At 51.9% G+C, this 11,699-nt stretch overlaps 1 protein-coding gene across 1 annotated transcript; it reads right to left on the bottom strand.

Annotated features, from left to right (window-relative positions):
- Nucleotides 1-1,042: 1,042 nt before the first annotated feature.
- On the bottom strand, nt 1,043-8,950 carry PRDM13 (PR/SET domain 13). Its single transcript, XM_089921660.1, has 4 exons — nt 8,561-8,950; nt 6,927-7,081; nt 6,507-6,627; nt 1,043-2,787 (listed from the first exon to the last, which is right to left on the bottom strand). The coding sequence occupies exons 1-4, from the start codon at nt 8,733-8,735 to the stop codon at nt 1,043-1,045; spliced, it is 2,196 nt and encodes a 731-aa protein (XP_089777786.1). The 5' UTR covers nt 8,736-8,950.
- Between the last annotated feature and the right edge of the window lie 2,749 nt (nt 8,951-11,699).

Genomic DNA, 11,699 nt, shown 5'->3' with positions numbered 1-11,699 from the left:
TTAACAATGGTTTCAGAAAACAATTGTTTTGCCTGCTAGCTGGGAGCCTGTGAAATGCACGTATTAAAAATTGTATATTTTCCTATTACAACAGTACTTAAAATTTATTTAATGAATAATCAAAGTATTCAAGTGTCCTCTAATTTATTGTATTATGGAGTCTCCTTGAAAACCGTTTTCAAATTAAACTATTTCTTTAAAAGATCTGCTGAAATTGCTAAGTGAACAAACTCTCATTCTTATCTTTATTTTTATTAAAGATTGCACAAACTGGAACCAAGACGAAAATACTGAATCCACTGTACATCATTCATTATAAAACAACATACATCACATTTGTACTCTACCAAATAGGACATTTTCTTTAAAATTATATATTGCGTGCTCTTAGATTCATGCTTTAGATATTTTACATTTGTCACTATTCTCTTATAAATAATTGCAACTTGACCAATTTGTACACCTGCTACCACTATATCTTCAATGCAGCGAGGCGCAGTCCTTGACACGAAAACAGATGAAATGGAAACAAGTGTATGGATGTCACATCTACCGAATTGTGACTACTGTTTTGCCTATGCAGTGAAATGCTAATGTAAAATACACACACAAAACGTCGTTTCAAAAGGCACAATTTTCTCCACAAAAAAGAACAATTTAAAAATACGTGGCGGTTAAATTCGGCACCCTCGAGGGCGCTGTGGCTTCACATTAATGTGATCCTAAACTCCGAGAGCAGACCGCCTGGCTTGGGGGGTGACGGAGCCTCTCCGCGGAGTCCAGGAGCCTGGAGCGCGCTGGGACCCGCGGCCCTCGATATGCTCGGAAGGCAAGATTTCTTTAAGCCACCTCGAAACCTTTGCTCAGAGTTTCAGCATCGGACCAGCGATTTCTCACCGTTCCAAATGCGGCGCCCAACCAAAACAAAACCGGTTTTGTCCGCTGGGCCCTTCTCACCACCAGCAGTTCCTCTTCTCCCAGAACAGAAGCCCCTTTTCTCTCTGTCCACGGCCCCATACTCCCCGCTTCCCAGGAAGACTCGTTACGAGTCGCCCTCGCCACCGCCCCCGGCCTCAGGGTCGCTCTGGTCGTCGGTGAAGCAGACGTCCACGTCGCTGTCGTTGTCGCTCTTGGGCTCCCCCGGCTCCGGGGGGTAGTCAGGCTCCGCGCCCGGGCCGTCGGCCGCCTTGGCCAGCAGGTTCTGGCCGGGGTGGCGGGACTTGACGTGGCGCTCCAGGTCCCGGCGTCGCACCAGCACCTTGCCGCAGAACTCGCAGCGGTAGGGCGTGTTGCCCTCGGCATGCAGCCGGATATGCTTGTTGAGATTGCTGGGGTCGCCGAAGGGCCGCAGGCACACTTTGCACTTGAGCGGCTTGTAGCCCGTGTGCGTTCGCATGTGGATCTTGAGCCCGTACTTGCGCGAATACAGCTTGCCGCAGTAGAGGCACAAGTGGCCCGTCTTGGGCTTGCCCGCGCCGCCGCCCCCGCTGTCGCAACCCCCAGCGCCACCCGCCGCCACGACGGCCGCGGGCAACGTTCCCGCGTCCAGGCGGCCGCGGCCTTTCCCGGCCGCCATCTCCGACAGTTGCTGCGTGTGCATGGCGATCTCTCGGTCGATGGTAGCCAGGGAGCCCAACTCGGCCGGGCTCAGAGCGGTCGCCGCCGCCGCCGCCGCCGCGGGCCCACTGAAATAAGAGAGGGACTCCGGATACTTGAGCAGCCCGCCGAAGTGCAGTTTGAGCGGGTAATAAGTGGCAGCGGCCGGTGAGCCGTAGAGTAGCTCCCCGTTGTAGACGGTAAAGGCCGGCATGACGGCGGGCAGGTGGCTGCACTCGCCACCCGGGTAGCCTTTGAGGCCGCCTGCGTCGAGGGCGGGCAGCACGCAGCGCTCAAGGGGCAGCCCGGCCGCCGAGGGCAACTGCGCGTAACGCGCTCCCGGCAGCTCGGCGGCTGCGGGAGGGGCGCGCTCCACGTGCTTGAAGGCGGACGCTTCTTCTGGGGGCCCGGGGAGCAAAGGGAAGCCGCGCAGAGCCCCGGAGCAGGGCAGGCCAGGAGGAGGCGGCGGGTCCCCCGCGAGCAGGCATTTGGGGTGGTGGTGGTGGTGATGGTGCGCGTGGTGGTGATGGTGGTGGCCCGCTTCGCCCGCCGCCTGGTTCTCCCCGCTTCCCGGGCGTCCGCCCACCCGGCCCCCGCCCAGCAGCCTGCTTAAGGCCAGGCTGGCCCCAGGTTTGTCGCCGCCCTCCTCCCGGTAGGGGTCGCAGTGCGCGGCCGCGGCTGCCCTGGCCAAGCCAGCGGGCTTGAAAGCCGAGCGCACGCCAGGATAGAAAGCCAAGCCGCCGCCCCCCGCTGGGGAACCTCCCACGATGCCGAGGAAGTGGCCGTGTCCACGGGCGGCACCACTCATGTCCAGGATGCGCTCCGGCTGCTCCTTGCCCTTCTTGGACGGCCCCCACTTGGCCAGGGGTGGCGAGGTGGCCGAGGGCGCGGAGGAGGCCTCGCGCTTGATGCCCTCCCGCGCTCCGCAAGCCTGGAGGGCCGGCGGCACCTGCGGGTGGGCCCGAAGAGTGCCCGCCGGGGCGGCCGCAGCGAAGTCTGGCGCCGGGGGTTTCGGGGAGAGGCGAAGGCCATGCGCGGCCGGGGCAGCGCCTTGGCGAGCCGTGTGCTCGTGGTGCAGGTAGGCGCGGCCCCCGCCGCTGCTGAGCACACAGTGGAAACGTAGGTGCGCCTTAAGGCTGTTGGGGTATCTAAACGTCCTCCAGCAGTACCAGCAAATGTAGCGCTCCTCCCCTGGACGAGAAAAAGTGAAAAAGCGACCCAGTGAGAAGCAAGAAGGCGAGAGAGAAAAAAAGCGCCAGCGCGCCCAACGCAAAGCCCAGGTTTTGACCAGCAGTATGGGAAGAAGCAGGAGTATTCTTGGGTTCCGGCGAATAAGTGAGTTCGGTAGCCCCATTGTAGCGAGGACTCCGAGAAGCCCCAAATGGCCAACTTTGTCACCATCTCCATCCTCTGAGACTACTCAGGGGCCGAGAGGGGTGACCTGGGCCTTTCCAACGAAGACTTCCTCCGGGCCATGCGAGCAAATCTTTCTTGAGAGGGCAGCGCTCAGGCAGGCTGGCCAGGGAAGAGCCGAGAGCAGCTGTTGCTTTAAATCAAGTGTTTGGGGCTGTGGTGGGCCTGGGCCCATCTGTTGGCGTTTGCAGAATAGGTGGCGTATGTCAAGGAGTTTGGGTAAACTGAACAAAGGCCAATCTAATGGTCGTGAGCGCCTCATTACCAGGCGAGACAATATCCTGTATGTATGGGCCATATGTAATCATTCCTTTTCATAGAACAATGTCTTTTATGTCCACTACCCACCCTCCCCACCCCCTCCCAGCCTTAAACACTTTGCCTGAGGTTTTCCTGGAGCGTGACCAACTGAAGGACCACATAGGGACTATGATTTTCTATTCTTCAAAATTATTTGTATCTTTATTTCCTCTTTAACCCCATTTAATTTGATGGGAGAAAAGAAAAAGTCTTATGTCCCGATATTCTAAAAACAGAAGGATGATGTTGCATTACCTTGTCAGTTGTTCCACCTGGTAATTAATTAACTCCTAGATAGCTGCACAAATCCAAGCTTAGTAAAGTCCTTGTAAAATATATATGGTGTATGTGTGTGTGTGTGTGTGTGTGTGAATAATACACTCAACTTTTGATAAGTGCACCATTTTATATCAGGGACTATATACATGCTTTTGGCATCAAACCTTTTTTGTGTGTTTAATATTATTAACAGTTGTTTTTAAATTTTGCTAGGGTCTATGAACACAATCAAAAGACACATGTATGAAACAGATTTTGATCACATGGTAGAAGTTAATTTTCACTCAAAAAGGTCACGTTACATCCCTACAGAGAACAACGAGCTTGCAATTGGATGTCCTTTTTTTTTTTTTTTTTTTTTTGCGGTACGCGGGCCTCTCACTGTTGTGGCCTCTCCCGTTGCGGAGCACAGGCTCCAGACGCGCAGGCTCAGTGGCCATGGCTCACGGGCCTAGCCGCTCTGTGGCATGTGGGATCTTCCCGGACCGGGGCACGAACCCGTGTCCCCTGCATCGGCAGGCGGACTCTCAACAACCGCGCCACCTGGGAAGCCCTGGATGTCTTTTTAAATGTTGTGGTTGATCAATAATACTGAAGGGAAGGATGTCTATGAGAAAGAAGTTAGTTGAGCCACAAGGAAGTATCCAAAGTAAATGTCAGTTTCATTAAATGTAATGGGAAAGTTAAATTTTTCCTCCTTGCACACAAGTAGCTTAAACTTCTAAAACATTACTACAGAAACAACAATGGGGGGAATTTTCAGATATTCCTCCCTTGATGTATTTTGCTTCTGAATTTGTATAAAGCAAGTAGTCCTCCCAGATAACTAAGGTGGAAGTTCAAGTAAGCAGCAGATTATTCCAGCTGAAGCCAAGGTAGAGCAGAACAAAAAAGAAGGGAAGAGGATTTGCCTATGTGCCCTATCCTAATTATTTATGGAAGACTTAAATAAAAATCAATTCAATATTTCTGTTGTATTGAACAGCCATGTAAAATAAATCTTCATAAAAAGAGAGAGAGAAGAGACTACCTGAGTTCTCTTGGTGGGTATGTTGATTTAATATATTAAGTAACCTTCTTCCTGCTAAGTTCAGAACCTTCCTCTCATCACCCCTTTTTAAAGAGGGCATTTTCAGAGGCTGCCCTAGAGTGACTCAGCTCAATGCAAAGCCAAGTAAGCTTTGTTCCTAAAACAAAGAGTCAGTATTTTTGTTAATCTTACTATGGAATTGAAACCCACTGGGGTTAGTCAATATTGGAAGAATAGCAGCCATCCCTACTTATTTCTTCCTCTTTTCAAGGTTTAAGCAATGTATGTTTTCTGTTTCACTGTGTTCTTCTTGTTTGTTTTTTATCCTAATGAACTGACATGTTCTCTGGATTCTGAAATCCAACCTATGCCAAAAGTACCAAACACACTTCATAAGTGATTTTGCCTCCTCTCCTGGATGTAACTCTAAGGTGGTCAAGATTTCAAGCACCTCAAAGCTGTGGAAGTCAGGGTTCAAAGTAACCCACACATTCCCCAAAAGGAAAATGGTGTCTCTTTTGATATCTGTGACCGTATGATGTTTATAGGCTCTATTGACTGAAATGAAAACATGAGGGCCACCACTCAAAAAAGTTGCTTTTGTACTATTTGAGAGTGTCTAAAGAAGGGTGTTCTGTGCAAAAATTCCTGGCCCCCAAAGGCCAGGAGTCCTTGAAATTGTTCTCTAGTGGCAGATTTGAGAGTTTTCCACTATGGGGCTTTTGTCATGTTTCCCTTTTACTGGAAGAAGTTGACAAGAGGATGTAATGTGATGCAAGGAACAAACTAAGATAACTTTTATGAATACTGTACATACAGATCTACCCACAAAATCAATAGAATTAGTTTACAGAAGACAGTGACACTCTGAAGTGAAGTGATTCATCATTTTGAATTAACTTCATTCTCTTATTCATTAATTGTTTCTTAAGTCCCACACTAGTATTGAGATCTTTAACTCTATTTCTAAAGGAATGAGATTGAGCAGGAAATTCAGGAGAATGTGTTAAAATAGTTGACGGCATCCATGATGTTGAGTTTAAATAATATAACTGTGTCTTTAGGAGAAATTACAAACAAAAACAACTGGCAAAGAACAAAGAAAGTCATGGAAGTGTTGTGCAATAACAAGGAGTCTCAAGATCTTAACTATTTTAGCACCTCCCAGCCTTTTTCCACAGGAAGTGTTCCTCAGTGTTCTAGGGAAGGTTTGAAAATGTTTTTCTCTTTAGTTACTGCACCTTAATTTGCATAAATCCGCTCTTGGCTTTGGAAGGGGTCAAATAAATCTGAGAAGAAACTGGGATACATCCCAGTTTCGATTTAAGTAGGGAGAGGGAAATGAATAAATACCATTTAAATGGAAGGGCCTCAGTACCTGCCAACTGACCAGCTGTAAGTACCGTAATGCTTCCAAAATGCTGTAGAAATACATTACTTTCCTCCAAACCAGTGAAGAGATGCCCCTCGCCTTCAAAAGCATTCCAGGTTTGAGTTACACTTTTTGGAGCTCATGAGGTGGTTACCCTAACACTATGTTAAAGCATCTTTATTGATTCTTAGGTGAGTAAATAACTGTCTCTTTGGGTATGCAATCAGAAAGGATGACCTGCATGAAATTCACAAAGAGTATTTTTTCCCTGCCATCAAGAGCCAGATTATTATGGTTTGTTTTTATCATTTACTGTTGGTTTGTTTTTATCATTTACTGTTGATTTAAAGGAGGTAGTGATGACGTCGCCTCTGCCCACTCCGACAGGGAGTATGAATTCAGTTTTACACAGCGCAGGAAAAAGACCCTTCAAGTCTAGGGACGGGCCCAAAGACCGGAGGAGGGCTGGACTCTCGCCTACCCGCGCTGACCCGAAGGCTTTCTCAGAGGCGGTACCTTTCTCGTCATGCGTCGGAGTTGCAGTCGTGGGGATGTCAAACCACTGCGCCAAGGAGTTGGAATACCACACGGTCAGCTCCTCCCCTGGCTGGACGTCTCGCAGCGCTCGGTAGAAGATCTGGGACGCAAGGAACAGGACAGCTTGCTGTCATTTCCTGGGTAATCGGTCAAAAAACAACTGAGAGGAAAGGTTCGATTGCGCGCCCTGACTCTCTGTGACGCTGGGAAAACTATTGGACCTCTCTGAACCTCAATTCCCTCATTCTTCAAACCGGGAAAATAATAGTATCTACCTTATAGGGTTGTTGGGACGTTTAAATGAGACCTCTAGCTAAAGTGCTTTGCTCTTAATATCAGTGACTGTTTGGTAGATAGAACTGGCAGTGGGGTGGGGGGGGGCGGGAAAGCCCACAGTACCTGTCCTCCGGGTAAGTCTGCAATAGCTTCGAGAGTCTGTTCCTGGGGGTTCCTGGCTGCCCGGATTAACCCTATCCACTCCAGGGGGGAGCCCCCCGACTCGTCCACCAGCTCCCCTCTCACCATGCGCACCTGCAACACAAGCAGTGGTCGTTCTCCCCCGTGCCACGACCGGGCCCACAACCCATCGGGCAAGTGTATCCTCCACCCCCAGCCGACTCAGGAAAATGGTTGTGCTCATGTTGGCCAGACTACTGTGGGCTGCTGGGAGGAGAGTAAGTCCTTAGGACCCTTGCTTGGGGGAGGGAGGAAGAGGGGAGGCTGGCTAGTATAACAGTTCCCCCCCCTGCCGACCCCACCCGTCTTGTCCCACTTTGACAGCACGAGGAGTGAAAGCATCCTGCCCAAGTGCCTGGGCACATCTCATGCCAAGACGTCTCCCACCCCCACCCCAGCTCTCCGTCTCGCAGTTCTAAGAGCAGCCCCGACACCGGGCTAGAGACGTTTCTAAGTCAGTCCCAGAACGCAGGGTGTCCCGCGCCTCTTCTCTTGCCTCCGCATTCCAGCGGCACCGCACCAAAACGCGGAGGTGCCCGCGAGCCCCGCGGCGAAACTGTCTGAACAAAGCGGCCGCGCGCTGGCCGGCCATTTAAAAGCAATTAAAGCGCGTTTAAAGAAGATGGAGAGGTGCACGGCGAGCCTGGCTATACTACTCTGGAGAAGAGGATGATTGCGTCATGAGCCAGATGCGGGTCCCGTCGACCGGGCCCGGAGCAATTCCTTACAAGAAAGCTGTAGTCTAAAGTCCTCTCCCCAGTCACCCCTGCCCACGCCACCGGACTCCTGCCTTCATTCCTGGTGTCAGTTGGCCGACCTTCTCCCGCTGAGACGCCTCGGGGCGGGCGGGGGCCTGTTAGAACCTCTCTCTGGTCGGGGTTCGCGACGCTGTTCGGGAAGTCGGAGCGGGCGGGTTGGCCCTGACGCCTCCCAACTGCGATTCTGGCCCCTCCGAGCCCGGCTGCAGGCGCTCAGCCCCGGTGCCCCTCGCGGCTGGGCGCTCCTCGTCCTCGGAGTCTGCGTCAGAGCCACCACCTGGCGCACCCTCTCTCCATTCACCCCGAACCCCCAAGCAGACACCCGCGGAAGGAAGTACCTGGGGTTGTTCTAGGAACTGAGAGTACCCAAGGATAAATTTTTCGGAGACGATGAGATCAAATTATTTGAAGGCAAATTTAAGCCTCAAATTAGCTCATTGAAGGGCAGAAGGTAAGAAAAGTCCTCAGCGCCTGTGAGTTGTATAAAAGAGAAAAGGCATATTTGCCAAGAGAGGAGAGATGCGGCGGGAGGAGGGGTCGCCTCTAAGAAGAACACCTCAGCGCTCCGGGGAAATCGGGGGTTCCGAGTGGTCCCGGCACGTAAAGAGCCCCACGCACCCCACCCGGGGGCTGTCCCCTCTCAGCCACGTCCTCTCCCCTAGCCCGGCCCACGTCCAGCTCTCGGCTAGTGCGACTTGTGGGAAATGATCGGAGTCCCCTTCCAACTGGCAGAATTGGCAGGTAACGACTCAGTCACCCCTTTCCTCCCCTGGCCCTATCCACCCCTTTCCTGGAGGGGATAAGGGGAGGCGAACGAACGGCAGGGGGCGGAGGTCGGAATGGCTAATACCTTTTTCTTGGGCCCGGGTTCCCTGCGGTCTGACAGGTACTTGCCCAGCTTGAAGGTTCCAGGCACCGGCCCGAGGCGCAGGCCGGCCGGGATGCAGCAATCGGCACTCACGCTGGTGGCCGGAGCGCGAGCGGCTCCGTGCATTGCTGCCGCCGCCGCCAGGCAGGCGCTCGGGCGCACTGGGTCCTCGGCAGGGCGCGAGCGACAGAGCCTGAGCCGCGCGCTAGCTGGCTAGCCGCGCCCCGACGTGTGTTCTCCGCCCTCGGAGTGACGCGGCCGGGCCGGCACTGCGCCTTTTCAATCTGGGCGGGCGCCTTTTGGCACCGCTAGCGCAAGGGCGCGGAGTTTGGTGAGAGAGTTGCGCTGCAGAGCAGCTGCAGAGTCCCACCCGAGAGGGTCACATGGAATGGTTCCCTCAGCCCCCTGCATAATCGAGGCCTCTGAATGGCTGGCGCACAATGGTCCAGGCGACCTTCCCATTCCTAAAAATCCAATTTGTCAAGGGCGAAGAAAAGGCGCTGGTGAATCAAAGGTCCGGCGGGACCATTAATCCTCAGCATGGGGCATTGTCCTCGAGACAGTTACGATATTTTAAGTGACAAATCCACTGTATAATTTCTCCATAAATTTTACTTCCTTTTATTGTTCACCGACAAACCAGTTTTGGGAAATAAGTGACTACTTTAAGTCTACTTGGCTGATTCCTTTGAGCCTTGGTCTACTTCAAAGATTTTTAATTCTCTCCCCTTGGCTTTATTGTAAAGGAGATTAAACAAAGAGATGGGGACTGTTTGGAGGACTTGTTAACTTCTATTGATTTCTGGCGTGTGCCATACAGAAATTAGGCAGGTACTTGATGGGAAAACACCAGAAAATACCTACACTTTTTAAATAACGGCCGTATTACCATTTCAGGGGATTGGGTTCAGGCCAGTCCTCTATTTAGAACCGCTTTACCGTTCCCTCTGTCCCGTTTCGCCCCGAAGTATGAAGCGTCCGGACTAGTTTTGGGAGACGAGGTCAGTTGTTCATCTCTGCTCCCGGGTGCACCCCAGGGCCGCACTTTCTCTGGAGAATGGGAAGAGGCCGCAGGACCGGACGCTGTGGGGGTTCGCGTGCCCTGACCGCACCCGAGGTTTGAAGAGGGGTTCTGCGGGCTGGGTTTTTAATCATGTCTCCCCTGCACACCAACCGACGACTCAAGTCCTGCAAGCTTTTTTTGTATTTTTGAATTTTATTTACTTTTTATACAGCAGGTTCTTATTAGTTATCTATTTTATACATATTAGTGTATATATGTCAATCCCAATCTCCCAGTTTGTCCCACCACCACCACCACCCGCCACTGTCTCCCTCCACCCCTTGGTGTCCATACTTTGTTCTCTACATCGGTGTCTCTAAGTCCTGCACGCTTTTAAGTTTAAAATGAGGATGAATTCCTTGGGGCTAATTTCCCCAGAACCAACACACCAGACTTTTCCTTAAAAAAAAAAAAAAAAAGGAAAATACTATAGCAAAGGTCACAGAAAAGAGGGCGAGGTGGGCGTTGATAACCTCTGCCTTTAGCCCAGTTCGTAAGCCAGGAGAACAAGTACTTCGTTAAACTAGAATGTTCCTCGTTTTCTTTTAGGGAAACCTCCGATTTGCGTGGGGACAATTATTTTCATAAGTTAGGCGAGTGATCAAATTCATTAGATATTTGTGACAGTTCTGCCCTCACCTGCCACGTGCTGCTCACCCCGAGCGCCACTTCCCAAATCCAGTGGACCGGGACACGAGCCCGACGTGGTATTCCTGGAGAGGACTGAATGACTCTGTGTTCGGGCCTGGTGTTGGAGGCCCAGCCACTGTACAGATGGGCAGAGGACTCCCCGCTGCCGCCACGCCGAAATCTCCACCAAGCTCTGCCCGTGAAACTGCGGTTCTTAGGCCACTGGCGTGGATGACTCTGATTAACAACGGCAGCAGAACGCAAGGTGGCGACACCTGTATTTTAACAGTTCGTCCCATGAAGCCCTCAAAGAAGCTACGTGTGGAACCCTTCGGTGGAGACCTGCGTTCGCAGTACTGGACAAAGTCAAGAGAATGGGGGTCATTCAGTCTGTGCTCCGTCACTCAAGCCTCGAGGAATTACTTCAGAGCCTCAGTCTCCTAATCCGTAAAATGGGAATGATGATGCAGACTCTTGGCTTCCATTCTGCGATTCACTAGCGTTTGTGCGAAGGTCAACAGCAATGATCTGTAGAGTGAACGAATTTCGGGCTCTCCAAAACTCGCGGTTTGCCTAATAGGGGAATCCAAGCCAGGTCAAGGGTCTCAAGTCTAAGCATCACAAGTCAGGCGGGGTGGTGACACACGGATGGCCGCTAGGTGGTAACTCCAAGGCCTGTGTAGGCGCGGCAGCTGGAGCAGAAAAGAGCCGCTCGGCGGGTCTGGGCGATCATACGCTGCGGTCCCTCTATCCGTGCATCCACACCGTGCCCAGGGCCACTTTCTGAGGGAGCTACCACTGATTTTTTTCCCTTCTTAACCCTCCAATTGCCTCTCTTCGGGCCGCGAAGGCTGCCTGATATGGAGAGGAGGGAGCCTTTGATCCAGCTGCCCATGAATGGCAAAAGCCGGGGGAGGGGAGGAGAGGAAGCCGCTCCGAAGAGTTGGAGGGCAATAAATTTAAGCCATGAACATGTCCCTCTAACCTCTGGCCTGGCGACTCCAGGATGACACCCAGTTTAAATTACCAGCACTGCGAGCGGGAAGGGGCGAGTGCGGGGCCTGGGTTCGGGGCTCCTCCCCGGCCCTCCTTAATGAGTGAAAAAGCGTGAACGACACGCGAACAATTTTATCAATAGGACCATGTAAAGGCCGACTGTGAGGAAAGTTATTTATTAATATAGCCAATTGTGGCTGGTTCCCAGCCCCACCAGAAGAAAGGGACTGCGCCAGAGGCATTCACACCAGCTCGCCCAGTTTTATTCTGTCCTGTGGCTCAGAGTTGAAGTTCCCCAAGTGAAATAAATTGTCCACAAAGGAGGAAAGGAACACATTTTCTTTTATTTTTCCTCCCCTAAAAAGCAAGGGTGAAACCAATCTAATGTGCCCAGTGGAGCA

Source organism: Delphinapterus leucas, chromosome 12 (genome assembly GCF_059928025.1).
Source record: "Delphinapterus leucas isolate spDelLeu-1000000601 "Yukka" chromosome 12, BTC_Dleu_Yukka2, whole genome shotgun sequence".
Classification (NCBI taxonomy): Eukaryota; Metazoa; Chordata; class Mammalia; order Artiodactyla; family Monodontidae; genus Delphinapterus; species Delphinapterus leucas.
This window is presented reverse-complemented; position numbering and strand designations above follow the sequence as displayed.